The sequence below is a fragment of the Thyridium curvatum genome, assembly GCF_004353045.1.
Source record: "Thyridium curvatum strain D216 chromosome Unknown NODE_2_length_892811_cov_85.036431, whole genome shotgun sequence".
Lineage (NCBI taxonomy): Eukaryota > Fungi > Ascomycota > Sordariomycetes > Thyridiales > Thyridiaceae > Thyridium > Thyridium curvatum.
In genome coordinates this window covers 600,946-628,943 of record NW_022156757.1, presented here as the reverse complement: position 1 = coordinate 628,943, position 27,998 = coordinate 600,946, and the positions used below count along the sequence as shown (strand labels likewise).

The window sequence follows — 27,998 nt, the reverse complement described above, 5'->3', positions numbered from 1 at the left end:
GCTTACGACTGGCTCCGGGTGGTGCGCTTGCTGGCACCGTCCTTGACGGCCTCGGCACCCGACGCAACGGCGGCGGCGGCCTTGTCCTTGGCGTCCTTGGCCTTGGCCGACGCGTCGCCGGCAACCTTCTTGGCCGCAGGAGCCGCGGCAGCCGCACCGCCGGTCAGACCCAGGAGGCCGACCAGGAGAGTGGCCAGGATGGTACCGACGGCAATGGGAACCTCGGGAACGAACCTGAAGGCCTCGACGGGGTCGCGGGCGAAGATGGTGGTGAACAGGTCGACCTTCTCGCGGATGTAGTGGACCGGGTCGTCGGTGAACTTGAGGTCAGAGGGAGACTTGGGCTTCTCGGGCTCCTTGGGCTTGTCGGCATCGGCGGCCTGCTTCTCGACGGGGTGCTTCAGGAAGAAGGTCTCGTCGGCGAACTTGCGGGCCTCGTCGACAGAGTGGCCAATGTAGATGTTGTCAAACAGGATGTCGTTCTGCATGGTCCAGATCTCGAAGCCGATGGCGCCCATGGGCTCAAAGTTGGCCGGGTGCTTGTCCTCAAAGTAGTTGGGGTTGGCGATCTTGCGGGGGGCCCAGACGCCCTTGTAGGCAGGGTTGTCGATGTAGGGGGCGGACCACGGGCCCTTGTAGTCGGGGTTCTTCTTCATGGGCTTGGTCCAGGGGCCACAGCCAGACGCCTCGCCGCACTTGGGGTTGGGGATGGTCGGGGCGATCCAGTCTCCGTCCTCCTCGTCGTCCCAGTCCTCGGGCTTCTGGGCCTCGGGGTCGGGAACGGTGAGGGGCTCCTTCTCGAGCCAGTCCTCGGGCATGGTGGCCTCCTCGTCGACAATCTCGTAGGGGGCATCCTCGTCCCAGTCCGCGGGCTTCTTGGCCTCGGGGTCGGGAATGCGGGCCTCGTCAACCCAGTCCTCGGGCTTGGAGTCCTTGGGGTCGTCAATCTCCTTCTCGGGGTTGACGGCCGGGGTGAAGTCCTCGAGGAGGCTGCCCTCCTTGACGGTCTCGCCGCTCTGCTGGATGAGGAAGGTGTTGTTGGGGTGGACAACGAGCGTGTAGAGCTCGGTGGTCTTGACGATGCGGGCGGCAGGGGCCGCCGACAGGTGCTTCTCCTCGTACTCCTTGGTCTTGGGGTTCTTGTGGTTGAAGATGAAGTGGACCTTGTTGTTGTGGCCGCACTTGTCGGGGCCGAACATGATGACGTACGGCGTGGTGTTGGAGAACTCGTCCTGGTGGAGAGCCTTGGTGTCGCGCAGGAGCTTCATGTAAGCGCCACCGCACTCGAGGCCGTCTGTGGTCGGGCTTGTCAGCAGCTGTCAGATGCAATCCGGTTCTCAGGCAAAACACTCACTCTGAAGCTTGACCTCGTACTGGACGACCAGGGTCTTGCCCTTGGGGTCGATCTTCTTGGGGAACTTGGCCGAGATGGCGTGGTGGGCAGCGGCATTCTTGATGACGAGGCCCTTGTCGCCCTCCATGCCCTTGTAGACGGTAGGCTCCTCGACAGCCCACTCGCCGACGTACGCCCACTCCTCCTCCTCATTGCTGCTGCCCTTCATGTCCTTCTTGGCATGAGACGGCTTCCAGCGCTGCTCCCAGTCCTCGGTGAACTGCTCAAGGAAGGGGGCCTTGAGCTTGGTAGGCTGTAAAGAGGAAGGCACGTGTCAGCAAATCAGGCCCCAGCAATGTCAGTCAATTCTGAGCCGCAGGTGATCGGCTCTGCTCTGCTCTGCGCAGCGAGCGAGTACATCGTGCATGGAATCATCGCTGTGCAGCTCGGGGAGAGCTGGGAAAGTGGATTGGAGGCTTACCGTGAAGGTGGGCATCTCGACCGCGACCGAGGTGGAAGCCTCGGCAGCAGTGGAAGAGCTCTCGTCCTTGAGAACCTTCTGGGCGTCATCGGCATAGACACCTCCGGCGAGCATGGCTGCGCCCATGGCGGCGGCGACATTGTTGAACCTCATGATGGGCAGTCAAGCGCAAGATGCGGCACAATGGACAGCTGGGTGTGGGTGGTGAGGAGGAGAAAAAGAGGCGACCACTGCTCCAGACAGGTCAAGAGGGATGCGAGGTGTTCACAACAAGGCTGTTGCTTCCAGCACACACTCGAGATGTAGTGAGAAGAAAGAACACAGGACAGAATTCCCAGGAGACGGAACAATGGGAGGAGGAATGTGAAGAAGATCGTGCAAGCCGGGATTTAAGGACGATGGCTGGTGGTTTAGTGGACACCTGGTGAGGAGAGGCTTTTGGTCCAACGTGTCCTTTTTGGCGGGTGGTGACGAGGAAAATAGGCGGTCTCTCGGTGGTTAATCCAGCGGCCAGCAGGGGGAGGGGGACAGACGACTGTCCCGCCAAAAAAGCTCTAGTGGGGCAAGGAGGAGGTGACAGGGGGCTGTCAGTGGCTGTTTTCGCACCAGCACAGGACGCAATGGGATGCGGGGGCTGGCACTTCCCTTGAGGCCTTGAGGGTTCCAGCGCCCGCGGGCCTGTTCTCAGGCCAGTTTTGGAGCAATGGAGGCTGGCATGGCCTGTGCGCCGCACCACAATGCGCCAAATCTCGCAGGGTCCCTCGCCCGTGGACGATTTGGAAGCTCTTCGAATGTTCCACATTTCTCCTCACTTCTTCATGCTATTTGGGCTGCTCTGTCATTCTGTCCCTTGTGAGGGGACCCATTGGCCCTGGCCAATGTCTCAGAATATTTCATTGAGGCACAAGGACAATAGACATGCACATGATAACTACTTGTACAAGACTCAGGAGTACCTTGGGCTCCCTTGGTCTTCCATGGCACCACGCTGACGGGAGATGGCAGTCTTGAAGAGATAGTTACGAAGTACAAAGAAAGAAGAGAACACAGTTCAAGATACAGAGCTCTCTGCTAGCCCCAGCGTTGGAGCTCCTAGTCTGCTCCACCCTCGATGGCATCTCGGAACGAATCAGGGAGCTCCCTTTTCCCACGGCATGACCACCAGCGAAAAAGGCATTGACAACCATACAACGGCTTTCTTCAAGGTCAGTTTCATGGGCTGTTGCGCTCTGTATCTCATACAAGCAGCTAGTGTCGGTCAACGGCATGCAGACGGGAACAACACCGTTGCAGGAAGCCGGAAGCGCCATCAAGCGAGCCCAGGTTTGTACAAGTAGCTAGCTGTCCGAGAGCATCTACAGGAATAGGACGGACTCTCCTTTGACTACCTACGAACTTGTCCATACGTGAATTCGATCACGACCGATCTCTTCCGTCGGAGCTTGACCCCGTCGACTCTGGGGCTCTTGCAATTGACCACGTGGAAGCTTCCCGTCCAGCATCCAGAGACAGAGAAGAAAAAAAGGCACGAGTAAGAAAGTGCCGGCCGGGCTGGCGGCTATTACTTGTAGAGCACGCACGCAGGAAACAATGGGCCCCGCCATCTGCGGATCTGGTCATGTCAATTTAGCCTCGAGCCTTTTTCATCCCACCACCAATATCGAGAAAAAGAAGTGTCCGCCTGCATCTAGTATTCTGCTGTTACATCCCAGGCTCGACATCCATTGAGGCTACAGATCTATATGCTAAAACGGTATTAACTGCCGGCCAACACCCCCCCTGCCCTATAACCTGCGGCCTCCTGCATTGAAGCCAGCTTGGCCTCATCCCGCTGCTCTGTGTGGCCACCTCACTCCGAGAGTCCAACCCCGCAAAGGTCCGGCCGGCGGCACACGCACCGGGGACTCGTCCCGATCCTCCCGGGTTCTCTCCCCTTTCAGTCCGCAACCAACCTCGATGGCCTCGGCAGCCGCACCGGCGGGCAGCTCCGCCCCGGCCACCAACGACCACCTCGTGGTCTCGGACAACCCTGACCACCCGGCCAACCTGATCCCCTCGCTGTGCGCCAAGTTCTGGACGCTGGGATGGGTCACGGGCACCGGCGGTGGGTGCTCCATCCGTGAAGAGTAAGCACACATTGTCATACTATGTATCTCGAGATGAGAGAAAGTCAAGATCGTAATATCCTCGAGAGCCGGATCACATCTCATATGGTCACTCATCTCTTACACCCACCCCTTCACTCATACACACGCTCCCCATCTCATTCTCAATCTCATACCATCCCACACCACACCACACCACACAGCCCTCATCTCAAACCTTCATATCTGACATGCCTTCTCTCCGACCCCCCCCCGGTATCAGCGACCTCGTCTACATCGCCCCCTCAGGCGTGCAAAAGGAGCTCATGAAGCCCGCCGACATCTACGTCCTCTCCCTCGCCGCCCAACAGCAGCAACAGGAGCAGGCCCGCTCCCTGCGCCAGCGCGTCTACCTGCGCTCGCCGCCCTCCCTCAGGCCCTCGCAGTGCACGCCGCTCTTCCTCGCCGCCTTCACCCGCCGCCGCGCGGGCTGCTGCATCCACACGCACAGCCAGTGGGCCGTCCTCGTGACCCTCCTGCTCGAGCAGCAGGAGCAGGCCGGCGGCGCCGGCGCCGGCGCGCCGTCCTCCTCCGAGTTCCGCATCAACAACGTCGAGCAGATCAAGGGCTTCGGCCGGGGCGCCGACCGCCTCGCCGAGGGCAACCTCGGCTACCACGACACGCTCGTCGTCCCCGTCATCGAGAACACGGCGCACGAGGAGGACCTGACCGAGTTCCTCGAGGAGGCCATGGACCGGTACCCGGACGCCTACGCGGTGCTGGTCCGGCGCCACGGCGTGTACGTGTGGGGGGAGAGCGTGCACAAGGCCAAGACGCAGTGCGAGAGGTATGTTTTCCCTTTCTCTCTGAACCAAGTTTCAACAGTTTTCGCCTAAATATTGCTTACATGTAACTACTGTACTGACTGACATGACGATCGCAGTCTGGACTACCTCTTCCAGCTGGCCGTCGAGATGAAGAAGCTCGGCCTGCCCTGGATCTCCGACGTCAAGCCCACGCTGCCGAGGAACAGTGCCCGGGCATAGTAGGTCACAGCAGCAGAGATTGTCCATAGTATGTTTCTTCAAGATGCGAGCATTTTCAAAAAACCATCTCGGTCCACAGAGACACACAGAGTATAGAACGCGCGGTGGGATGGAGTTTTGAATTAGTGGTTCGTGGTTTCGTATCTACAGATAGCCGGGCTGATTATTATATCCAGTACGAAATTGTTTTTTTTTTCTGAAAGATCATTTTCCCCCAAAGGAGCCGAAATGACTTTTTGACACAATCACCCCTCTCTCCGTTGAGATTGGCGCGCCATAGAATCCGTCCCCGTCCTCATCACATCATCACCCATCCCAACCAACCAACCAACCAACCAACCAACACATTAAAACCCCCGCGCGCCCACCCTATCCGTTCACTTCCCGTCCACGACAGAACTCATCGCCCCCTTACAAAGCAGCAACAGCAGCCAGGAAGCCCACGGCCGCGACCGCCGCGCCGCTGACGTGCACGCTGCCAGCCGCGTTCGTAGGCTTGGTCGCAGCGCCCGAGCTCGTCTGCGAGCCGCCGCCGCTGCCGCTGCCGCCGCTGGTGTTGCTGCCGCCGCTGGAGCCGCCCGTGGTCTGGGCGCCGCCGGCGCCGCCAGTCGTCTGCGAGCCCGAGTTGCCGGAGCCGGAGCCGGAGCCAGAGTTGCCGGTGGGCTGCGGGGCGGCCGAGTTGGTCAGGTAGTGGTCGGCGATGCACTTGTCGCGGCAGGCGGCGAACGCGGCCGTGTCGGCGGCGACGTCCTTGCCGTCGCCCTTGGGGCAGGCGGCGACGCACTCGGTCGTGGCGTTGACCTGGGACTCGTTGGGGAAGGGGTTCTACACACAACAGGTCAGTTTCGGGCTATCGGTGGTGGTGCGCAGAGGAAGAAGAGAGGGGGGGGGGGGGGGGAGAGTGGACACGACATACACCCGAGCACTTGGCCTGGCAGTTGACGTCGCCGGGGTTGCAGGCGGCGATGCACTTGAGGACCTTCTCGTAGGCGGAGCTCTGGGCCGGGTCGGCGGCCGTCTGGGTGTTCTGGACGGCGGTGGTGGCGGTGCCGCTGCTGCTGCTCGAGGACTGGGCGACGGCGAGGGTGGCGAGGGCGCCGAGGAGGACAGCGGTGAAACGCATCTTGGTTGTTGTTGTTGTTGGGGGGCTTGGTGATTAAGTTTTGTTGTTGTCGGTATTCAAGGAACTTTGGCAACAAAGAAAGCTTCGGAAGAAAAAGACCAGCACTTGGTGTTTCTTTCCTCTTACTGTTTGTTTATAACGAGAGTGGTGAAGGTATTAAAAATATGAGTTCCCAAACAAGCGAGCGAGTGTGGTATGGATAGTCACAAAGGTCGGCAAATCCAGAAAGGGGAACGAAAGGGGGGGGCCACCAGCAGCTGGAATGCAGGATGGAGCGGGAGGTCTAAATACGTACGGGAAACATGAAAAACGTACAACAGACAAGAGAGACAGACAACGGCGCGGTTTGCCCATCGCGAGCCAAGGGCCAAGCCGCTCCGCTCGAGCAGACGACCGGGGGGGGTGTGATGGGGAAGAAGGCAATGTGTGTGTGCAGCCCATCTCCACAAGTTCCTCTCGGGCCTGCATTTCTCGTCATATCATAGCATGGCGGCCGATACTTGTACAAGGCCGTGATCTTGTTTTGCTCGAGACACTCCCCCCTCCCGTCCCACCCTTGCCAACATGCCTTTGCCTGATCTTGGCCAACAAACCAGCTTGCCAGCTTAACCGTGGCTCAGTTGAGCTCTGCTGTCGACGTAGTGCGAACAGCTGCTCTAGCTTCATACTACGGAGCTATTCAGTCTGGTTCCGGACGAGCATGTTTGAGAAGCTCCTCAGAAGGCACTTGTTCTCGCCCGCGCACGCCCTCTCTTCTCCCTCATAGTTAGGTAGGCACTCCGTATGATCGAGAGCGCGTCAATGTCACGGCAAAGGACGCAATGGACAAGGGCGACACGCCCCCCCTCGCCAATCCCGCCTCTTGGCGAGGCACGCGAGAGCAGATGAGAGTCGATCTGCCCGCTGCTCATCGTTCGGTTAATGATCAGCTGGGGGAAAAGATGGGCAACCTTGGACACCAAGCTGTGGAGCTTTGGGAAGTTAGGTAGCCCAGACCCCTGTTTCCGTGCTGTGCCATTGGAGGAGCCCCCTTTTTAAAATTAAATACTGGCTGCGGCGCCTGTTATTTGGTGCCTCTTTTGTGCTTTTTGCTTTTCGTCCGGCAGCGCGAATCCGGGGTTGGGCGTGTAGCACTGCTTTTTTTTCCCTGTGCCTTGTGCCTGACCACTCTGTCCTTGTAAGGTACTTTTTGACCCCTGACCCCTGGCCTTGCAGTGCACCAATGGCGGCTCCGGGCCAAGCTTGCCGGCCACTGGTGCTGCTGGTGGGCACGGAGGCCCCGTCTCATCCAATTGATCCATCCATTTTGTTGGCAGAGAGTCAAAGAGCCCCGAACTGGCAATTTTCTCGTGTTCGATCCTAGCTGGAGGCACGGTGTGGTGGTGGGACTGCCTGTGCCTTGGTTTTCTGTCATGGATCTCTCTCTCTCTCTCTCTCTCTCTCTCTCTCTCTCTCCCTCTCTCGATCTGCCTCGTCGAGCGGGCCTCGAGTCTGGTCTTGCGTGTGTATCCGTAGCAGTGAAACTCACACCTCGTCGTATCGTATCGAGAGCTTTGCACATGTACCTAGTTACGTACATTAATTACACAGGCAAGATCCGCTGGACCGTCCTGCAGGCAGGCAGGCTGTCCGGAACAAACAGATGTCAACCATTTGCAGGTGAGACACGCCAGCACAACCACACCACGAAAAACACGAAGAAGCTGGTCCATCGCTAGGCCGGAAAAAGCAAGGACCTCCCCTCCATGCTCGCAGCACCAGAGAAAAGAGAGTTCAGCCGCCCCCTGGCACCATGCGACATCCGTCCCTACTGCGGAGCTTCCATTTTGATATCCTAACCCCCTGCCGGTGGCTTTGCGTTTGCGTGGCTTGTACAGACGTGCATCCAGGGTGTCACCCCGGAATATTCATGCAACAAAAAATCTTGGCTGACGAGATTGCCAGGACTCTCTCCCTGACTGCCGCGGCAAGCTACACCATGCGTAGACATGGAGCTGCCATCATGGTCATGATCTAGATCTAGCGTACATCCAAAGACAACATCCACACCTATTTTGGGTATCACAGGCATGTCTCTTGTATAGGGGAGAGAAGACGTACGTTGCATGCCGTTCGATGATCGCCGGGAACCCGCAGCTTGCACAGGCAGAGTCTGCCAGCATGACCGTACATGCATGCCTGCTCGCATGCTTGCAGCACTTTTTGGACACTCACCACGACCAGAATACGAGGGCGGGCTTGCGTAATGCTGCTGCACGACAGCGGTTATCAACCTCCATCTGACCTATGCTAGTTCCACTGCAGTGGCAAATTCTATCTTCATGTCCTCGGCCGCGGGCCTGTTTTGGGCCTCGTACAGGGCTTTTTTGTTCGCAGCTAGGCAGGTATTGCCCAACTCGCCTCCTTGCCTCTCCTCCAGAGGCAACCTACGTGCCGGGCAGCCGTGTACATACACACGACTGGCCAAGATCTTGCAGCGCGTCTGTGATCCGCTGCTCTGGTGCATCGTATACACGCTTTCCAGCGCTTGATGCGTGTCCTGCCAAGTCGAGGATAGCCTTCCCTGTATGTATCTCGGCATATACCATCCTGCGTGAGGATATTGCAGCATATCGGCATGTAGAGCGGCCCAGAGTGCCGACCGACTCCGGAGCATCATGCCTTGCGTGCCCGGCTTCGCGGCCGTCCCCCGACCACTCGCACCGGCGACCGCCGCTCCGTGTTCCAATCCAGACGCCGAAGCCGTCATCACGGATCCGTAGTCGAAGCCACACACGCACACTCCCACGTATCTATATACCACCACCCATGTCCCCCCCCCTCAGACAAGCTCGACATCCCCCCTCCCCACAAGCGCCTTCGCATCAGCCCACCGCAATATCAAAACATCCCCCTCCCGCCCCTCGAACCGCTCTGCGTCGCTGTCCGTGCCCCGGGCCGCGACCTCGCACCGCGGCCGCAGCACGCGCACGAAGACCGCGGCCTCGAGGTCCGGCGCGTCGACCATGCTGATGTTGCCCGCCGCGTCGTTGAGGTTCTGCAGCGCGGCGGGGAAGCTCGCGAGGAAGGAGGACAGGTAGTGGTCGTGCAGCAGCGCCTGGTGGCGCGTCGCGTAGGCGAGCTCCGTGCCCGAGAGGCGCGCGCGCAGGCTGGGCGTCGAGAGGTAGTGCAGCGTGTGCTTGTCGATCTGTTGCGGGGGGCAATGCCTGTTAGCCTTGCTTTTGGAGTCATCCTGTGTGTGTGTGTGTGTGTGTATGTGTGTGTGTGTAGAATTGTAGTGTTTTCTGAACCGAGCCCAACTATAGACAGGATAGACAACAGAGAGGCAGTAGCAGATTTACCTTTGCGATCCGCGCCCGTAGATAGCTCCTGACCAGAAACTTGTACCGCTCGAGCTCCGTCTGGATCACAATGAGCGCAAAGTTGGTCTTGGGGTCCATGTCGCCCGTCATCTCCTCGACGCGCTCGATCTGCGTCTTGATGCGCTCGTTGATGCGCTCAAACAGCCCGTCGGCCGGCCACCTAAAGAAGCAACAAACCAGGCAGACGTCAGCCTTGCCTTTTTCCTTTCCACAAACACATACACACAATGGGAGAGACCCCTCGAGAGAAACATACTCCAACAGCTCGGGCGCCGACCTCTCGGCCACCCAAGCCCTCGTCAGCTCCTGCAGGTCGCGCTTGCCCCGCGGCGCCGCACCGCCGGCCGGGTCGACCTCGCGCAGGATGTCGTCGATGTCCATTGCCGTACTGCACTGCGCCTGCACTGCACACCTAGGGATCTAATATAGGAAACAAAGCAGAGACGCGGAAGTGAATGAAAAGGAGAAGAAGGGGGGTAGTAATTGGGTCGCAGGGCGAGGTCATAACATCGTCACAAAAGGTGCAGTCAGTACTGGAAGGTTTGGTGAAAGTCTGATGCATGTGCGCACGGCAAGACGAAGACAAAAGACGGACGTGGCGTTGGCGCGTCGCTAGCTGTCGGTTTAATGAGTTTGATGGTGGGGTTGGGTTCACCAGTCTACACATTTGAGGCATGGTGGGGTCAAGACATGCGCCCAGTTGCCTCATTCACTGTTGTCATCACCACCATAGGGCAAACCATCATCGAGCAAGTCGCACAGTTAACTGTACATCATGCAGCCGGCTTGAAGTTGAAAAGCAATTGGATAGAATTCCCCATTCGTCGCATGCAAAGACAAAAACTCCCATGCTCTTGCAGATGCAACAATCATGATGCATGGGGGTATCTTCAGAACAGAGTCCTATAAGAAAAAACACAACTTCAACCTCCATCCCATGCAGCTTTCAACTTTCCCTCCCATTCGCGATGATATAGATAGATAATAGTAGACATATTCCTCCCAAACTCCGCGGCGCCTACAACCTCCATCTGGCATAATAGCAAGATTGCCGTCTCTCCCTATACTCCAGCCACAACTTCCCACCAGTTCTTCACTCCCGTCATCGACTCGTCCCCCATAAATACAATGCCTCTCCTTCACACTTTTGGTCACGCCTCCTCGCCACAGGGGTATCATATAACAGCACACAGATCTCAAGAACACGCTTCGACAGCCCAGTACAGCCCAGCCCAGCCCATTCTCACATCACCGCTCGTACTTCGGAAGCGGCTCATGCGGCCCTCCGCCGACCCCATTGACAGCAGGCGCCGTAGACGACCCCGCCGCAAGCTGGTCGTAAGCAAAGTCGTGTCCGTAGTGGTCCTCCTCGCCGAGCATCGGCGCCGAGGGCTCTTCGTCCACAGCTTCGGGTGCGGTCGCGGGCGCAGGCGCAGCAGGCGCCGAGCTGCTACCGACACCGGCGTCGTAGTCTTCGGGACACTCGGGCGGGGCGCTGGCTTCCTGCATCAGCCTGCGCCGCTCGAGCTCCTGCTTGTCTTCGGAAGGCTGCGCGGTAGGTGTCGGGTCCAGATCCTCAAATGTCGGCGCCGAGGGCCCGTCTTCCACGGCGGGTATCTCGATAGCGGCATGCGGGGTCGCCGCATCGCCATCGGGAGCCGTAGGCTCATCCTCAGCGTCGTAGATGTTCTCATCCTGCGCGGGCGCCGCCCGTGACGAGCTAGCTACCGGTGCTTCCGGGGGCTGGCTGGGCAACAGTCTCTGCTCGGCTCGCCTGATCCGATCCTTTTCTGACAGTCCGTTGTCTTCGGACACCTCTGGTAGCGGAATGTAGATGGGCACGGGTGCTCTACTCGGCTCGGGCGGCAGATACGGCGGGTGTTGGTCATGTACCTCGATCGTCGGCGGGAAGTACCCATCCCCGTAGTGGTACGGGGTCTCCTCATGATATCTCTCCGGCTCGCCTTCACCATGCCATTCGCCCTGCGTGTTTTCAGGATACTGCGCCGCCTCGTCAATCTGTCGCGTATAGGTCGACACCCGCGAAATGCCGCGGTTGCGGTGCTTATTGCTGTTGGCGGTCCCGACGACCACCTCGAACGTGACGGATATCACCCCCTTATGGCGACGTAGCTGATCCGTATCGATTACGTTGCTGCCGGTCAAGACTGCCCCGCCTTGCTCGTATGAACTCCGGGTGGTTGCTCCCACAACTCCGGGGGTCCCCACCGGAGTCACCTTGGATTGCACTGACTGGATCTGGCCAGCAAGTTTGCCCCCTAGATCGACCAGAACTTCGACCTGATACTTGAAGCTGATCATCTCCCCCGGGAGACCTTTGATCGTAGGGAAGCAGTCCTCCGGCACCCGAACGTAGGCTGTAACGTTGGCACCGAGCGTGCCAGGGTCAATAATTAGTGGCTGAAACGTCTGTACAAGATCCTTGCGAAAGACGCTGCAAGAGCCTGCCGAGCTCAGGGAGAGTCCGCCGAGACCTGTTTTGGACCGAGGGTAGTAGTATTCCTTGTCGAGACGACGCACGTCCTCCGATGTGAGCTTCCCGGTATCCGGTATCGGTGGCGCCGAGTCTATCCGCCCTTGTCTGTACAGCGTCACCACGACGCCGTGCAGGCTCTTGATCCGCTTGATGTGCTGTACTGATATCTTGATGGGCAGGATATCGCCTGGTAGGCACCCTCCTTTCAATGACTCGATCGTCGCGACGATAACGCGCTTCTCTGGCGTACGCGTCCTGTTTGACGCCCCTTGCGACCCTGAAGAACTCGTGTGACTCGCGTCATGGGCTCGCCCGCTCTGCCCGGTACTGGCGCCGCTGACCACGCTTTCGCCGCTGATCTCGCTCATGATCTCGCTGTGTATGGGACTCCTTGGAAACGAAATATGTCGGCCATCTTGTTGTACCTCCTCAGCCGCTACCGAGCCCTCCGTCGAGTTCTCGTTCGCTCTCGTCGCATCCGGGTCAGATAAGGCCGAGTCTGTTCGGTTGGGTAGCGGCGAAGCATTCTCCGGTGGCAGAGTTTTCCTCCTCCTTGACTTTTTGGAAATGGGCTGTAACGAGATCGTACGGGGCCTCGGCGGATCCAACAGGCCGACGTCGAGCTTCTCCGTCAAGAAAATCCTCCGTTCGCAAGTTTGGGTCGGTGATATCGTCGTCGGGCGCGTCAGCGTAGCGGTGATCATGTACGATATGGTTCCACGCTCAAACTAGCAGGCACAGCTGCGTTAGCATTCAACAAGGCACTTGCGGGGTTTATGACAATGCAAATCTGCATGCAGTTCAGTATGAGAGAACGTACGTCTACGCTGGTAGGCAAGCTGGTGGTCGGGAACATGAGATCAAAGTTGAACTCGTACTTCCTCGGCTCCAGCTTGCCGTCTGCGCTGAGGACCTGCTCATCCTGGAACAGGCTCGCGTAGCCATTCCCGAGATACCTGAACTTGGCCCGCGACGTCGACGTGGGTATCTCGGCCGGGTTGATCGGGGGCTCGTTGACGCCATTGGGGCTCTTGAAGACGCGGACGAAGCCGTGGAGGGAGACGGTCAGGTGGGTGATGCGGATGGGCTTGACCACCGTCAGCACGACGGCGCCAGCGACATGGTCGCCAGCGGCGTACTGGCGATGCGGCTCGGCCGGGCGGATGTGGAAGTCGGCAATGTTGCGCGCCTGGCGCGACAGGATCGGGAGGGAGAGGCGCGAGAAGAAGGAGGGTCTGGAGGGAGCGGCGTCCTTGACGGCGGCGGAGGCGTTGCTTTTGTTCGCCGGGGAAGGGCCCATCTATGCAATCCGGTCGATGCGCGAGAGGCGACGACGACGAAAGACGTGAGACCCCGGTGGAAATTTTGGGCGCGTCTGGGCCCCGGCACGAAAGCGCTCTGCAGAAGGGTGTTCCTCGAAGTTCGGTCCGAATTAGGGGGAAATCATGGGGCGAGTTTCGTAGAGCTTCGCTGACGACAGAGAGAGAGAGAGAGAGGACTCTTGGACTGCGTGATCTCAGGCCACCCACCTCCAGAGGTTGCTGTACACTGAGGAAGCCGCGGGCGGAAAGAGTCGAGCGGGTGGAGATAAGGGCACGCAGACGAACACGCACGCAGACAGGGGAGGAGAGCAGGAACGAGCACCTAAGCACCCAGATCGGAGACGGCGGCGGCGCTCAATACACGCATCTGTAGCAGTCGACGTCCGCGGCAGTGGCACACAGCGGTGTATGCCAACAGCCCTTTTTGCTCGCGACGGTGCCGAGGTCGTTTCGTTCGCTCGTTCGTACGTTTGTGCGATTCACCCTCTCGGAGGCAGCGAAGCTGGGATGGGCACAGCGATTGCGTAAGCGAATTGGGCGCGCGCCGCAGCAGCTGTCGCAGTGTGAACCCTGTGCTGGGGACAGGTGGTGGTTGGCACCGCACCTAAGCTTTTTGGCGCCCCCCCCTGCTCAGGTTCTAGAATCCGGCGAGGACAGCGACGCAATGGCCAGCAGAGCGGGAGCAGCAGAGAGCAGCGACAAGGAAAACGCGGGTGACGGGAGGGTTTGCGGTGGTGTCTGCTTGGTTGCATATGCCAAGGCGAGACAAGAGGGCTGAGTGCTTGGCTGCCAAGATCAATGATGAAAGGTTTCGTGGGGAAAGATGGGAAGGGAAGAGAGGAGAGAATATGGAAGGGAAGGGATTAATGGGCAGGAGAAGAGGAGGGGTGCCTCGGGGTCGGACTCGGGGGTTTAGAGAGACGCAAAACCGCTAGGGATCTCTAATAACGTGGGAAGACAGCTAATAGAAACCACCAGGAGATTTTGGGGACCATTTTCAGTCCGTTACGAGGGGCCCCAGCGAGGGTCGAGTAGTGCTCGATCGGGTCGATAAGCGGTGGATTCCCAACGAGACAGGGCCTAGATTCGCGTAAGATTATGTGACTTTATGCTCTCTGGCTTTCGCGCGTGCCCAAGCAGAGCCGGGGTTCGCGATGATGAAGTCGTATTCGACCTTGAAAATTCTCTATCTCCCCCCTCCTTTGCGAGAGTCGATGCGTTTGTCTACAGATTGGTGGATTGAGACAAGAGGTTGGAAGAAGAGGAGGGGACGTTGAAAAGCAGGCTTGGCGCGGGTAGTTCTCATCTCTACCTCCCTCCAGAAGGTACATACATCCTCATCGGTCGCAAAACAGGAAGAGCAGGACAAGCACAGCCTCACTGGCGCTGGGCAGCCAGCCCAACCATGTCCCCTCCATCATCATTATCCATGCTCTCTCTCTCTCACACCCCCTCCTCTCGACACCATCTTCTTCAGGATGGAGGCAGCAGCAGCAGCAGCAGAAGGATGATAAGGTACTTCACAATCAACCACTACCACCCACCACCAAACAACCTCCGTGATCTGCTGATGCTGAACTGTCCATTTCTCTAGTCTGCCTACTAGATCAGCCGCGAAGCGAACCTAGCTCGATGAAACCGAGGGGGGCGTACGGAGCACGGAAAGGGCAGCGTCTCCGCTGGACCCTGTGGGAAGGCGTCGGAAATCGGCATGTACTTCCAATTTTTAGGGAACGATGACACAGGTCACTCAACTCCATCCGTTTCCTGTCCCAAACATGCCAGAAATGCTTAGGTGGCAATCAACCCTGTCCCTCGTTTCTTTGGGACACCAAACGGCTGCCAAAAGCTCGAGATTTCCACGGGACACAGCTGCTTGGTTGAACGGCATCAATTAGTCTTGAAGGCTGGCCGCCGAATCCCATCCAGGTACACACTCTCAGGCTGCAGGCAATGACTCGGGCCCCAACCAAGGTCGCATGTTACTAGCTGAGATTTTACTTGCTCACGCTTGGAACCAGCCCGAAAAGACGACCGATCAGCGGTTCCACAGAGATCCCAGGCGAACCCTGCGTCTGCCCGTTGGCCTTACTTTTTCCTTCATTTCTTGGCTCCCGTCACTGCTGAACGGCAGCTACGGGGTAAGGCGAGCCTCATCTCTTGGCAGCGATCCGTGATAAGATAAAAAAGGCGTCAATGATTTGATCTTGGTGAACTGGTCCAGCGAGAGGGTTCGAGATGGTTTGCATCACGAAAACACCCACCTCTTCCAGTCCACGCCGATGCGCACATTCAAGAATGGCGCAATGTCACGAGCGCCCGAGCCAGGTCTCGATTCGACTAGTGAGTGTTCGGGTTAGCTGCAGCTTCCCAGAAGCGGAGTGTCGCTTTTCACCTGCCGGCCAGCGGCGCGGACTCGTCGGCACATCGCTTAGCCTCCAATACTAGGTAGCTTGTTCTAATTAGCAGTGCAGTCTATTCGTGTTTGTCCATGTCCGCAGTGATGACTGCAGCGAGTGCTGATTGTTCGAGCAAAGACGACCAAACGTTCAAGTAGGGTTCGAGGGCTCAGAGCCAATCTGGGTAGGGCTGCCTTGGCAATCTTGGCACACGAGACCCTCCCTGGACTCGAAGTGAAACAAACACGTAAGAAAGGCACCGGTCCGATCCTTTCGCGGCGCTTCCATCAAGGTTGATTGAATTGCTCACAGTCATGAATGGACCTATTCAGGATGCGGCAACATGACAACCCCAGACAGTTGCTGTTTCACATGAACGCAAGCGGCAAGTACAGTCAATGTTTTGTTCATATTAAAAAAGTCATGCGTGGTATCTTGTCCATGCCCAATTCGCCAGGCCATGGCCTTGCACCACAATTCCAACTCCTTTGTACCAATGCGCCGCCCTCCCAGTAGTCATACAAACATGAACTCCTGATGATCCGCGTGGGCCTCCTCGGACCTGCGGGTGTTATGCTTTTCTCTAGTGTAAACACAAAATGCTGATGCAGTACTATGCCGTGCAGCGCAATGCAGGATGCGGTGCCATATGCAAGAAACAAAACAGAAAAGACTGTCTCTAATCCAATGCTTCGCCAAACATGATGCTCTTCAAAATGTCGGAACCTGGTCCTTCCAGAGCACTTCCCATCTCCTTCTCGCCAACGCAGCTCGCAACGCGCTTCTCGTCGCTGTTGCCGCTAATAAATGCAGGCTTTCTTCCTCGCTTGCTAGGGGTCTGCAGCGCGGCAAAGGAGCCCGTCTTGCCGTCGACAGCCGTGACCAGCGACAAGGTCTCGAGACTTCCCACCACTTCTCTGAACTCGGAGCTCGACAAGGGGTGGAGAATTGCGTCCTGCTTGCACAGCAGGCAGTAGGTATCGAATAATGTCTTGATGGTGGGCGCAGTGACCTTGGACTTTGATGGTGTGCCCGAGATCACCTGAGACATGGAGGCGCGATTTCGCTTCTCCAGAGCCATCAGAGAGCACAGAGCAGCCTTTTGCTGAAGGTTGAGTGTCTTGAGACGCTGGTTGGCACCGTTGCTGAAGGCTGCCGCGGTAACCTTGTTGAGGTGGCCAATGCTCACACGCGGAGCGCTCTCCACAGTCAAGCTCTTGAGCGACGCCAGGATCGAGGCTGCCACACCCCTGTCGGCCTTGGATGGAGAAGAAGCCAAATTGTTGTTCTCTCCCAACGGCTTCTTAGATGGCGTCATCTGCAGGGCCGCCTCTTTGGCCTCGTTCTCGTACTTTTGCTTCGTCTCCGACTCAATCAGATCAATAGCTCGGCGTAGAATCTCAAATGCCTTGCGCAGATCTCCGGTCTGGCTCGAGACTTTCCTCGAGCAGAGCTCAATAGCTGCCGGGTGGAAGAACGGTGTGTAGTCGGGCGTGGTCGTGTCAGCTGGCAGCAACGACTTGAGTCGGTTCGTGATGATATTCTTGATCTGAGGAGCAGTGTAAGGGAGGAAAGGCAGGAGCTCGGGCTTGAGGTTTCGAGACTTGAGGCGAGGTAGGAAGCGGTCGGTCAGATCAAGAGCGTTGGCGATGCCAACCAAGAGGAGCCGCGAGCCCTTTTGCATAGACCACTCGAAGAGACGGTAGAGGCTCTCCAGATCCAGAGTCATAATGTGGTCAACTTCATCCAAGACGACGAGGTGGACGTCGGCCGACTTCTTCTTGGTGATGAAAACCTTCTCCAATGACGACGCCGCATCCTCCTCACACATCGCTGTCTCCATTCCCAAGAGGTCAAGCAGAGTAATGAACAGATCGGTAGACGACTTGATACTCATACAGTTGATATATGCTTTTCGAACGGAGCCATGCTCTGTGGCCAACCGTGTCGTGATCTCGTTGCACATAGCGCTCTTGCCCGTGCCTGGCGGCCCACTGACATATAGGCACCCTCCCGGATGTGATGTTGAGCACCGGTCGAGAAATGTCTGGAGCTTGGCCCGCTCCTCGTCGCGTCCAATCAATTGGCCCGGGTCTGAGCTTCGGGAAAACAGTTGCCGCGCCTGGTAGTAGACGGTTTGGCAAGAAGTCGGAGTCAAGGGTGACTGCGGTGTCAATCGCTTCGAGAACTTGCCAGTGATCGTGACACGCTGACGGGGTGTGCTAGGATTCTTGGCCAGAGCGTCCCGGAAGCGAGGCGTGGTAGGTGTGATGGGGAACTTCACAGGGCTGACGCTGTCGATGTGGCGCTTGGAGGGCGAGTCCTCGAGGGAAGAGTCAAGCTCCGGGGGTGAGACTTCGTTGGGGTCTTGGTTTTCATCGTTGATCTCGAAGCTGCGAGTCTGCCGCCTCGTTCGCTTGGCAGGGAGGTCGAGGTCTGTCAATTCAAGAGATGAGTCAATGCACTGCGAGGTAAGAGGTATGGTGATGCCAGTCTGGTCCTACCTGCGTCTGTCGACCTCCGAGTCCTCTTGCCCAGCGCGGAGGCTGCCATTCTGTACTGATATGCAAAGGGGGAAGTTACGGATTATACACACTGGCGAGGTGATGAAGGAAGGAAGATGTGAACAATTATGAAGTCTGGAGGTTATTCAGGGAAAGAAACTGGGGAGGTTCAAAGGCAGAAGGAAGGAGTTGTCTGCACAGGGCCATTGATTAATAGTGGCAGGTGGTGAGGCGTGGAGATGTCCGGCGGGTCTTGACGCGGGTTCACGCGCGCAGGGCCCGTGGCTGGTGAGACTCGACGCGCAAAAGCGCGTAAAGTGGTCGCCAAAAATGGGGCGCCACTTAAACTCGGCCAGCCGGTGCTGCAGGTGGTCTGTGCGGGCTCGCGCGTATTCCAGCACCTGTCAGATCTCCAGCTACCTTAGTCAGGATTAGCGTCTACCGTACCGAAAGCGCGGGGGAGAACCGCCCACTGGCCCGCCCGGCGCCCTCGAATTGGCTTATCACAGGCCTGGTGACGTTGGATCTGGAGCCACGGGACCTCGATTGGGGCGAGAAACAGAGTCTGGGGACTTTGGGGTTGAAAGATGTGTCTCTGCGTTTGAATAAGCAGGGCAGTGACCAACTATGTTCCTCCTCCAAACCTCTCTCCATGATTGCAGCTCTTCCATCAACTCCAGGGTACAGGCGAAGGACGGCAATCGGCCATCTGGATCGCTAGAGTCGGTGATAGAAAGCGGTGATAATGGCTGGCGCACAAGCGACTGGCTACAATACTTCGGTCGAAGCCTTTCGGGAACATGAATATCCCATGCTCAAAGGTCCGGCTTGTCACGCTTCTCATATCACAATGTTACAATGCTAAGATTCGTTAGATGCCGTCTACCTCGACCACGCGGGGACGACTGTGCCTCCCAAGTCCGCCGTTGATGCCTTTGCAAAGGACATGACGTCCAACCTGTTTGGAAACCCACACTCAGGATCGCCTTCTTCGCAACTGTCCTCGTCTCGCATCGACGACATTCGCGCGCGGGTACTGCAGTTCTTCAATGCCGACCCGACCGAATTCGATCTCGTCTTCGTGGCGAATGCGACCGCCGGCATCAAGCTCGTCGCTGAAGCTTTCAGGGCCAGGCCCGGGAGTTTTGCCTATGCATATCATTCTGCGAGCCACACCAGTCTCGTTGGTGTCAGGGAGGAGGCAAACAGAAGCCTTTGTCTCGATAACGAAGCCATGGAGGATTGGCTCTTTGAGAAGCATCGACCGTTGTTGCTGTCAGACAATGAAGAGGACGCTCTTCTGTTCGCATATCCGGCACAGTCCAATATGGACGGACGACGATATCCTCTAGAGTGGTCAGATCGTCTTCGACGGATAGAGTCAAACAATGGGCGAAGGCTCTATACTCTGCTCGACGCGGCAGCCTTTGCCTCGACCAGTCCACTTGACTTGTCAGACTCGGATGCTGCGCCGGACTTTACCGTTCTCAGCTTTTACAAGATCTTTGGTTTCCCCGACTTGGGCGGACTGATTATTAGACGACAAGCAGAGCCCTTGTTCGACTCGAGGAAGTACTTCGGCGGAGGCACTGTAGACATGGTTCTCTGTGGAAAAGAGGAATGGCATACGTTCAAGACCGAATCACTTCACAGCCGGTTAGAGGACGGCACACTTCCGGTCCACAACATTGTTGCCTTGGATACCGCCATGGATGCGCAGCGACGGTTGTACGGGTCGATGCACGACGTGGCATCTCATACCCGGTATCTATCCCGGCGCCTGTTTTCTGGGCTTCAAAGGATTCAGCATGGGAACGAGACCCCAGTATGCGAGATGTATTCTCCAGACCCAGTCTGCCTCGGGACATCCATAGACTGTGGCCCTATCGTGGCATTCAATCTTCGAAACCACTTGGGTGCGTGGATTAGTGCTGCGGAGTTCGAGAAGTTGGCGAGTCTCAAGGGTTTTCACATACGGACCGGAGGCGTGTGTAACCCGGGTGGCATCGCCTCGGCATTGGGTCTGGCGCCCTGGGAGATGAAGCGCAACTTCTCGGCCGGCTTCCGATGCGGGACGGATAATGACGTGGCGGGAGGGAAGCCGACTGGTGTCATCCGTGCAAGCCTGGGCGCAATGAGTACGCTGTCGGATGTTGATCGGTTCATCGCATTCATTGAGGAGTTTTACACCGAGAGAAAGACCGCTGCACCACAGGAGAAATATAATACTCGCATCAGTACCCCAGCATCGAGATACAGGGTTCAGCGTCTCAACGTATTCCCGATCAAGGGCTGTGGTGGTTTTACGGTTCCTCTGAACACAAGCTGGGAGATCAGGCCAGAAGGGTTAGCCTGGGACAGAGAATGGTGTCTACTTCACCGTGGCACTGGCCAAGCCCTGGGACAGAAGCGGCATCCCAAGATGGCCTTGCTCAGGCCGTCACTTGATTTTGAACGGGGAGAGTTGCGGGTGAGGTACGCAGGGGATATGCCTGCCCACTCATCAAAGGAAATAGCTGTCCCTCTGTCCGCCAATCCCGCAATGCTCAGCCCAGTAGGCACCTTCCGGGCCAGATCCTCCCGCGTCTGCGGAGACGAGATCTCCGCACAGACTTACACCGATCCAACCGTGAACAACTTCTTCTCCGCCGCGCTAGGGGTGCCGTGCGTCCTCGCCCGCTTCCCACCCGGCGGGGAAGGCAAGACGATGAGACACTCCAAGGCCCGGATACAGCAGCACCAGAACCTAGCCGCCTGTGCTCGCCCTTATAGCCTCCCAGGGGCATTCCCCACACCGCCATCGCCACCAGACTCGGATACCGAGAGCGCCCAGCGGCGCATCCTCCTCTCCAACGAGAGCCCCATACTGGCCATCAACCTCGCGAGCGTCCGCGCGCTGAACAAAGAGATCAAGGCCAACGGCGGCGGGAAGGAGGTCAGCGCCGACGTCTTCCGCGCCAACGTGGTCATCGACTCGACCGACGGCGGCGGCCCGGACGAGCCCTACGCCGAGGACGGCTGGGCGGGCATCACCGTCGGCGGGGCGCAGCGGTTCGCGATGCTCGGGTCGTGCCGCCGGTGCCACATGATCTGCATCAACCAGGCGACGGCCGAGAAGAGCGAGGAGCCCTTCGTCACGCTGTCCAAGACGCGGCGGTTCGACGGCAAGGTGTTCTTCGGGACGCACATGGGGCTTCGTAGCCCCAATGGGTTGGGGGAGGCGGCCGCCGGTGCCGCCAGGACGAAGGAGGCGCAGCATCCCACAATTCGGGTGGGGGATGCTGTTGTTGTCGAGATGCTTTGATAGGCAGCATGGAATGCAGAGAACGATTCCAGGTGTGACACAACGAGTTGCCTTGGATCTAGACACATTTGGTACTCCTTCAATATATTTGCTTCCAATTTATCCGGTCTATGAACGTAGCAAGACCGCGACCCTGGAAAGAAAAAAAAAGAAAGATAAGACAATGGCTTTTCACTCGGAAATTCTCCCACTTTCCCGTCGTCTCAACATACAACACTTCGAAAACCATAACGAGATACTTGATACAGCAGTTTGGGAGATGTGCCCGGACTCTAAGCCACACAATAGTGGCAGCCAGACGAAGTTCACCTCCGCTGCTGCCTCAATCGCGTTGTCCACGTTGTCGGGCTCCGTAAGTGCCTCGCCCGTACTCTCGATCGACGCCCAGACACCGAAGACTTCCTAGCATATCATTCTGGGCCCCCTCTGGAGACGGTGGACACGTGTTTTGGGCCTCCTGGAGTTTTCCTTGCTGTTCGAGTGCCTCAATACGCTCCCTCAATTCGAGGACGTCGACATGGTCGGCTCCAAGTACCTCGCTCCTTAGCTGTAACAATTGCCGTAGCCATTTCACGCCCTCCTCATGTTTGCCCTGGTTGACCAATACCAAGGCTAGATTGTTCATATGCGCAAGTGTGTTAGGATGCCTGGCGCCAAGCACTTGACTATCCGACCTGAATGCTTGTCGCCAGAGCACCTCCGCCTCATCCAGGTGGCCCTTGTCCATGAGTAAACAGGCCAAAGAGTGCATCTTGAGTGACAAGAATGGAATGCTCACACCTCGAACTCCCCTTGCGAGCTGAACCATCTCTCGATACATCTTCTCGGCCTCGTCGAGGCGACCCTTAGTCTCAAGAAGTCTGGCTAAACTGCTCATGGTGGTAAAAAGGTATACATGTCTTGTTCCATAGAGCTCGCTCCTCAGTTGCAACTCCTGTTGATATATCTCCTCGGCCTCGTCTAGATCACCTTTATCCTCAAGAAAACCGGCCAGATCATGCATCAAGTTGACAGTCCTTGAATGTCTGGTGCCAAGTACTTCGCGTGTTAATTGAAACACCTGACGATACATTGTCTCAGCCTCCTGGTATTTCCCTTGTTTGTGAAGCACTCTGGAGAGATGATGTTGAGTCTTGAGTGTGATGAAATGCTTGTCGCCCCGTACTCTCTTGTTCAAACGGCAAACTTGTTGAAGTAATTTCTCGGCTTCCTCGTCCTTGTCCCGCTGCAAAAGATAAAAGCCAACTTCTTCCATAATCTCCAAGACGTTGCAATGCTCGAGGCTAGGGAGGTCCAATGCTGACTGCAAGCCTCGTGGAAGAAGTACCTCGGGCTCTCCAAGTATTCCTTCCTCCCCTATCGGTTTTCCAAGGTATTCCATAGCATTGCCTGTGATACCACCGACAGCCACAAAGTCTGTGGCCAGATTGACAAGCTCTCGCTTTGTTGTTTCTGCTTCTCCCAACTTGCCTTGATCTGCCAGTATATTTCCGAGGAGGAGCATGGCCCATACTGCTCCACTATGGCTTGATTCAAGGGCCTCCCGAGCTAACTTTTCTACCTCGTCGTACTTGCCCAGATTACTTAGAACTTTCCCTAGGTCAAACATGCAGTTCGAGGTGGCGGGAGATCTCCTGTCCAGGTATGTAGCGTATGAATCGAGTGCTGATCGTAGAAGCTTCTCCGCCTCATCCTCCTTCCCAATGGCATGTTGACTAACTCCAGCCTTATGTAGAAGGCTTGAGAGGCTAGTTTGCTCGGTGACCTGGTCTTGAAAATCCAAGGCTCTCAGGAAATGCGCCATGTACTGCAGCCAACAGTTCCCAGAGGTGACTTTTGGATCGGGCACAATTTGGTCGAGCCTTCGCACGACATTTGTGACGCAGGTCTGGAATCCTCCTTCTTTTATCATCCAATTTCGCATTGCGAGCCCAACAAGTCTGTGCATATCGTACGACTGGCTCGCTCGCTCAGCGATAAAAGCGTAAGCTTTCAGCGTCCCGATAGCCTCATCCATCTCTATCTCGCTGTCGCCTAGTGGCAAGATTCGCTTCGGGATGTCTTTCTCAGCAACACATGAGAGAAAACCCAGGAGTTCGGCAGCCAGAGGGCTATCCCTTAGAATATGCCGGAACGAGACCAGCCATGTCGCGGCTACCGGATTTTGAATAGTCCTGTAACGGCCTCGATCGTTGAAGTCCTTGCTTAGGAGTTCAATCAGACGATCGTCTCTTTTGTTTTGGCAATGACGGAAGTACTCGGAAGTCGACAGTCCAGTTTTCGCCATGAATGCTGCGGCCTGTTTGATCGCGAGTGGCAGGTCCGTCAAGAATTCGAGCAAGTCGTTTGTGCTAGCCGCGTTCTCTATCTGTCGTTCCTCCAGCAGGTTGCCGAGAATTTCCTTCGACTCTCCCCTGGTCATTTCGTTCAGTGAAAGGATGTTCTTCTTGACAACATCTAATCTCACAGCAACTTCATGGTTACGGGTGGTGAACAAGACGGATCCGTTGTTCCCTGAAGGCAGGTAGTCGCTGAGGCCGCTGTCGGCAAATAGTAATTGCGTATCATCAGCGTTGTCAATTACCAACAACCACATATTCGGGTCGCGGTCAATGGCAGCTCTCACGAGTGCCTTGGTATCCGCTGGATCGCTATCAATCCCAGGAACCTCGAGCTTCCGGCCAATATCTCGGTAGGCATTCTCAAAGCTAGTAGCATTGACTGCGGGCACCCAAAAAATGTGACAGTCTGGGTACTCGTCACGAATGCGGTACACAACCTCGAGTGCGATTTGTGTCTTGCCGACGCCCCCGAGACCCTCGACGACCGTTCTTTGACAGTTATCACGCTCATGACTGGGCGGAACAAGCTGTAGAAGCCGCTTCAGGACATGTTCACGACCGACGAACTCTTTGTTCCGGCCAAAAGGGACCATGAAGTGACAGTCTATTGAAACCTCATTAGCTCCCCTCCTGTGAGAGCTTGCAACCTTGCCCTATGCAACTCCTCTTTGATGACGATGACCTAGTTACAAATGGGCCACTTACACTGAACTTTCTTGGGCGGTATTGTCTGCAACACAGCTTTGGCGTATGCCGCAGCCATGGCCGCCGCATACGCCTGCCAGTCCTGGTTCTTGTGGCTATCGGCGTAATCGCAGACACCGCGAATCACACCGACCGGGATGGTGTTCATAGTGCCCGCGGCCTCCATCTCCAGCCCAATGATGCCATGCTGGTCTCTCAACTCGTTCCGTCTCACAGCGTTCCTCATCAGCTTCTCCCCAGAGCCAATCGGTCCGTACCATACTCGTGTGCGTCTGTTGTCTGGCCGTGGCCGGCGGTCGATGGCCATCTCGAGATCGTAATCGTACAATATGTCTCGCTCTTGCCCGGGGTCAACAAATATGCCGTCATCGTCCTGGATTTGTCGGTAATGGACAAGAAGGGCCTCGGCATCCCTTGGCGCCTTGAGCTTGATGCTGCCGATTGCTGAACGAACCACTGTCTCCGTTTTGGCCAACACATGGCCGCCGTGCAAGAGCTGAAGGGGTTCTTGCCCAATGTCCTTTCCAAGGTCATAAGCAATGAGTCCGGCGCTCTCACCTTCGGGAAGAGCAACGAGGACGTCGCCGAGACGGATATCGCGTGGTGGAGATCGCGTCAAGTCTGGGAGGCCGGCCGCGACGCCGACCAACAGACCAGACCAGAGGTTCGAGAAGCACATCTTGACTTGCCCGGCCAAGGCTCCGGCAGAACCAGTGCCATACGGCTGGCCTGGAGGCAAAGTCGCAAGAATGACATGGTGCCCGCAGGCCTTGCCTGCAGTAAAGACATAGTCGTGGCCTCGAGCGACCGGGAAGTAGCCATCATGGATTTCATCAAAGAATGCCAGAGCAGCGCGAGCCTCAATTTCGAGTGGCGCGATCCATGCCACTGTATAATGATCTGGATTGAGAACAGTCATGTTGAAGGCTCAGCCATTTGGTCTGTCTTCGCTGTCCCGGCCGATTCGGGATGAGGCATATCTTGATGTAGCAAGGACAGACGGCGACAGAGGTGAGAGTACTCGATCAGGTAGCATTCTAGGCTCTGAAATCGAGCGGGTCGGAAGTTGGCTGCGGCTGAGGTGACATTGCCCTCATTGCACAGAAGCCGGGCGAGAGCAGAGCGTCTTCTATTCGCTGCGAGTTGTTGGCCCCCAAACGACAAGTATCCACGCAGCAACGAGTCGATTAATGGCTGACATGCAGCGCGCCATGCCAAATGGTCAGGATATGCCTGATAGACAGGTCTTTTCGGCCTCCCCCTGTCCTGCGATTGTCACGGTCCTCCCCGGGCCCTGTCTGGGGTCAATCGCAGCCTTCTTTTGATTCTGCACGGCCCCTGTCGAAAACCCCTCCATATCTCAGGAATACATGCGACAGCGGGCTCTAGGTTTATTCCGTACATCTGGACTCGTTAGTTCGGGATGTCGTCCTGGCATGCGCCGAACTGCGACCGGCCCAGAGTAGAGTTCGGCAGGGACCAAGTTCCGCGGTGCCGCAGCTGCCACCGGCATTTTGTGCCGACGCCGGATCTTCTCCTTACGGACCATACGGCCACCGCCGGTGAAGAGAACGCCCCCGTGTTCGAAGTGCCCGAGAGACAAGGGCCATTGCAATGGCCGAAATCCGTGAAATATCAGACTTCTTTGGGATTGCAGCTGCCGCCGAAGCCGCCATCGCAGCCGCACCGTAAGGCAGCGTCGAGGACCATTGGTTATTCCGACCTCATCAGCGTTGAGGCCGAGAGCCAATCAGCCGCGCCAGAGAGCTCCAACAGGCTCAGTCAAAGGCGCCCAGTGGTGAGTGGCCTCGCTCGCTTCCCTTGTGAAGGCCATGTTCTCACTAAGAACCCGAGATGCCTTAGACCCCAGCGGCTCCCGCGACTCACCCGCAACTGACCAGCGGTAAGCTGATTCGGGTTCTTAAGCTCTCGCCGGGCTGCTACGATGACCCGATCCACGGAGTCATGGAACTGGCCGACCTCGACAAGTCGCCCCGGTACGACGCCTTGTCGTACACCTGGGCCGACGAGCACGGCAGCCGCGCGCTCAGCCACGGGATCTTCCTCGGGCCAGAGTGGCGCTACTTCCCCGTCACCATCAACTGCGCTGCTGCCCTGCGCCGCCTCCGCCATAGGCAGGTGAAGTCCCGGCGCATCTGGATCGACTCGATCTGCATTGACCAGAGCAACGTGCAGGAGAGGTCGTACCAGGTGGGCCTGATGAGCATCATATACTCCAGAGCTGGCTCCGTCATCATGTACGTCGGCGAGCACAGCTGCGGGCGCGACGTGCATGGCAACCGGTTCATGACCCTTGTCCGAGAGGCCCGCGAGGGGTACAGCATCGCCACAGAGGTCTCCGGCTCCGACCGGTGGGCAGCGCCGCACTTCTTCCAACGGCCCTACTTCTCACGCATCTGGATCATCCAGGAGGTGGCCCTGTCGCGGTCGGCGCACGTATGCTGCGGGCCCGACGTCCTCCCTTGGTCCAAGTTTCGGCCCCAGCGGTTGAAGCTTGCCGGGGTTGAGAAATCACACATCCCGTCGTGGACGGACCTTACTTCGGTGCCCAAGGCGGAGCGATCCTGGGATGTCAAGGACTTCCCCAAGATCCTTTTCGCCACCTCTCAGTGCAGGAGCGCAGATCCACGAGACAGGATCTTTGGCCTCCTGGGGCTTTTTGAGGGCAGCGAGGATGCAAATGAAACGCAGCTGCAAGCCGACTATTCCATCTCGACGGAGGAGACTTTCATCGGGACCGCGGCCTTTCTCCTCAACGAGCTGGGCCTAGACTACATGCTAAAGCTATCGAATATCCGGCCGAGAGAATACGTAGCAAGCCTGCCCTCCTGGGTGCCAACGTGGACCCAAAAGCCTTCCGATCTGAGCTGCATGGACCCCTCGGAGAAGTTGCTGAGTGAGGAACAGCTCAAGCACTATTTCTGGTCACGCGAGGCGGGAAGCCTTGTTGCCACTTTGGCACCACGCCAGTATACTTCCAAATCGTTCCCTGATATAGACTTGGACTTCTATGGAGTTGACAACGAGTCCGGCGGGCTCGTGATAACTGGGGTCGAGGTGCTAAACAGCTCCATGTTCCAGTCCTGCAGTGCCATATCCAGCAGCAGCGGGGTGAACTTTCATTACTATGATCTCCCCAAGCCGGGATACAAAGTCGGGGTCCTTCCCCGGTACGACCAGAACAAGCAGGGGAAATACGACTGGTTCCCATACCTGCCTGAAGATCGACTTCTTCCTCGAGACTGTGTTGTTGCTGTTCGAGGGTGTGATGAACTCCTCCACTTGAGACCCAAGTTGGGCGACTACTTCGAAATCGTTGGCACTTGCGCCATGGCTATGATCGTGCCTGCAGGCTCTGAGATGGGCTCCGAGGCTCTGACGGATGATATCGTCAGGGTTATATTGTCCAAAACTAAAGTTCCACGTCGATATGTACTCATCTGAACAAATCAAAAGATTAGGGGTATCTTGTTGT

At 57.1% G+C, this 27,998-nt stretch overlaps 9 protein-coding genes across 9 annotated transcripts; 3 read left to right on the top strand and 6 right to left on the bottom strand.

Moving 5' to 3' along the window:
• Nucleotides 1–2: 2 nt before the first annotated feature.
• E0L32_000589 (uncharacterized protein) lies at nt 3–1,967 on the bottom strand (the record flags this gene model as incomplete). The annotated part of the gene is made up of 3 exons (XM_031140468.1): nt 3–1,294; nt 1,355–1,646; nt 1,815–1,967. The coding sequence occupies 3 exons, from the start codon at nt 1,965–1,967 to the stop codon at nt 3–5; spliced, it is 1,737 nt and encodes a 578-aa protein (XP_030995906.1).
• A 2,182-nt stretch (nt 1,968–4,149) lies between these two features.
• E0L32_000588 (uncharacterized protein) lies at nt 4,150–4,944 on the top strand (the record flags this gene model as incomplete). The annotated part of the gene is made up of 2 exons (XM_031140457.1): nt 4,150–4,745; nt 4,842–4,944. 2 exons carry the CDS (start codon nt 4,150–4,152, stop codon nt 4,942–4,944), a joined length of 699 nt encoding a protein of 232 aa, XP_030995905.1.
• Nucleotides 4,945–5,355: 411 nt separating this feature from the next.
• On the bottom strand, nt 5,356–6,067 carry E0L32_000587 (uncharacterized protein; the record flags this gene model as incomplete). The annotated part of the gene is made up of 2 exons (XM_031140445.1): nt 5,356–5,769; nt 5,861–6,067. The coding sequence occupies 2 exons, from the start codon at nt 6,065–6,067 to the stop codon at nt 5,356–5,358; spliced, it is 621 nt and encodes a 206-aa protein (XP_030995904.1).
• Nucleotides 6,068–8,888: 2,821 nt separating this feature from the next.
• E0L32_000586 (uncharacterized protein) lies at nt 8,889–9,810 on the bottom strand (the record flags this gene model as incomplete). Its single annotated transcript, XM_031140434.1, has 3 exons — nt 8,889–9,299; nt 9,409–9,589; nt 9,686–9,810. 3 exons carry the CDS (start codon nt 9,808–9,810, stop codon nt 8,889–8,891), a joined length of 717 nt encoding a protein of 238 aa, XP_030995903.1.
• Nucleotides 9,811–10,677: 867 nt separating this feature from the next.
• Nucleotides 10,678–13,226, bottom strand: E0L32_000585 (uncharacterized protein; the record flags this gene model as incomplete). Its single annotated transcript, XM_031140423.1, has 2 exons — nt 10,678–12,654; nt 12,747–13,226. The coding sequence occupies 2 exons, from the start codon at nt 13,224–13,226 to the stop codon at nt 10,678–10,680; spliced, it is 2,457 nt and encodes an 818-aa protein (XP_030995902.1).
• A 3,100-nt stretch (nt 13,227–16,326) lies between these two features.
• Nucleotides 16,327–18,200, bottom strand: E0L32_000584 (uncharacterized protein; the record flags this gene model as incomplete). The annotated part of the gene is made up of 2 exons (XM_031140412.1): nt 16,327–18,083; nt 18,152–18,200. 2 exons carry the CDS (start codon nt 18,198–18,200, stop codon nt 16,327–16,329), a joined length of 1,806 nt encoding a protein of 601 aa, XP_030995901.1.
• A 696-nt stretch (nt 18,201–18,896) lies between these two features.
• Nucleotides 18,897–21,455, top strand: E0L32_000583 (uncharacterized protein; the record flags this gene model as incomplete). Its single annotated transcript, XM_031140401.1, has 2 exons — nt 18,897–18,972; nt 19,027–21,455. 2 exons carry the CDS (start codon nt 18,897–18,899, stop codon nt 21,453–21,455), a joined length of 2,505 nt encoding a protein of 834 aa, XP_030995900.1.
• A 322-nt stretch (nt 21,456–21,777) lies between these two features.
• On the bottom strand, nt 21,778–25,421 carry E0L32_000582 (uncharacterized protein; the record flags this gene model as incomplete). Its single annotated transcript, XM_031140390.1, has 2 exons — nt 21,778–24,401; nt 24,503–25,421. The coding sequence occupies 2 exons, from the start codon at nt 25,419–25,421 to the stop codon at nt 21,778–21,780; spliced, it is 3,543 nt and encodes a 1,180-aa protein (XP_030995899.1).
• Nucleotides 25,422–26,116: 695 nt separating this feature from the next.
• On the top strand, nt 26,117–27,967 carry E0L32_000581 (uncharacterized protein; the record flags this gene model as incomplete). Its single annotated transcript, XM_031140379.1, has 3 exons — nt 26,117–26,190; nt 26,234–26,300; nt 26,366–27,967. 3 exons carry the CDS (start codon nt 26,117–26,119, stop codon nt 27,965–27,967), a joined length of 1,743 nt encoding a protein of 580 aa, XP_030995898.1.
• Nucleotides 27,968–27,998: the final 31 nt, after the last annotated feature.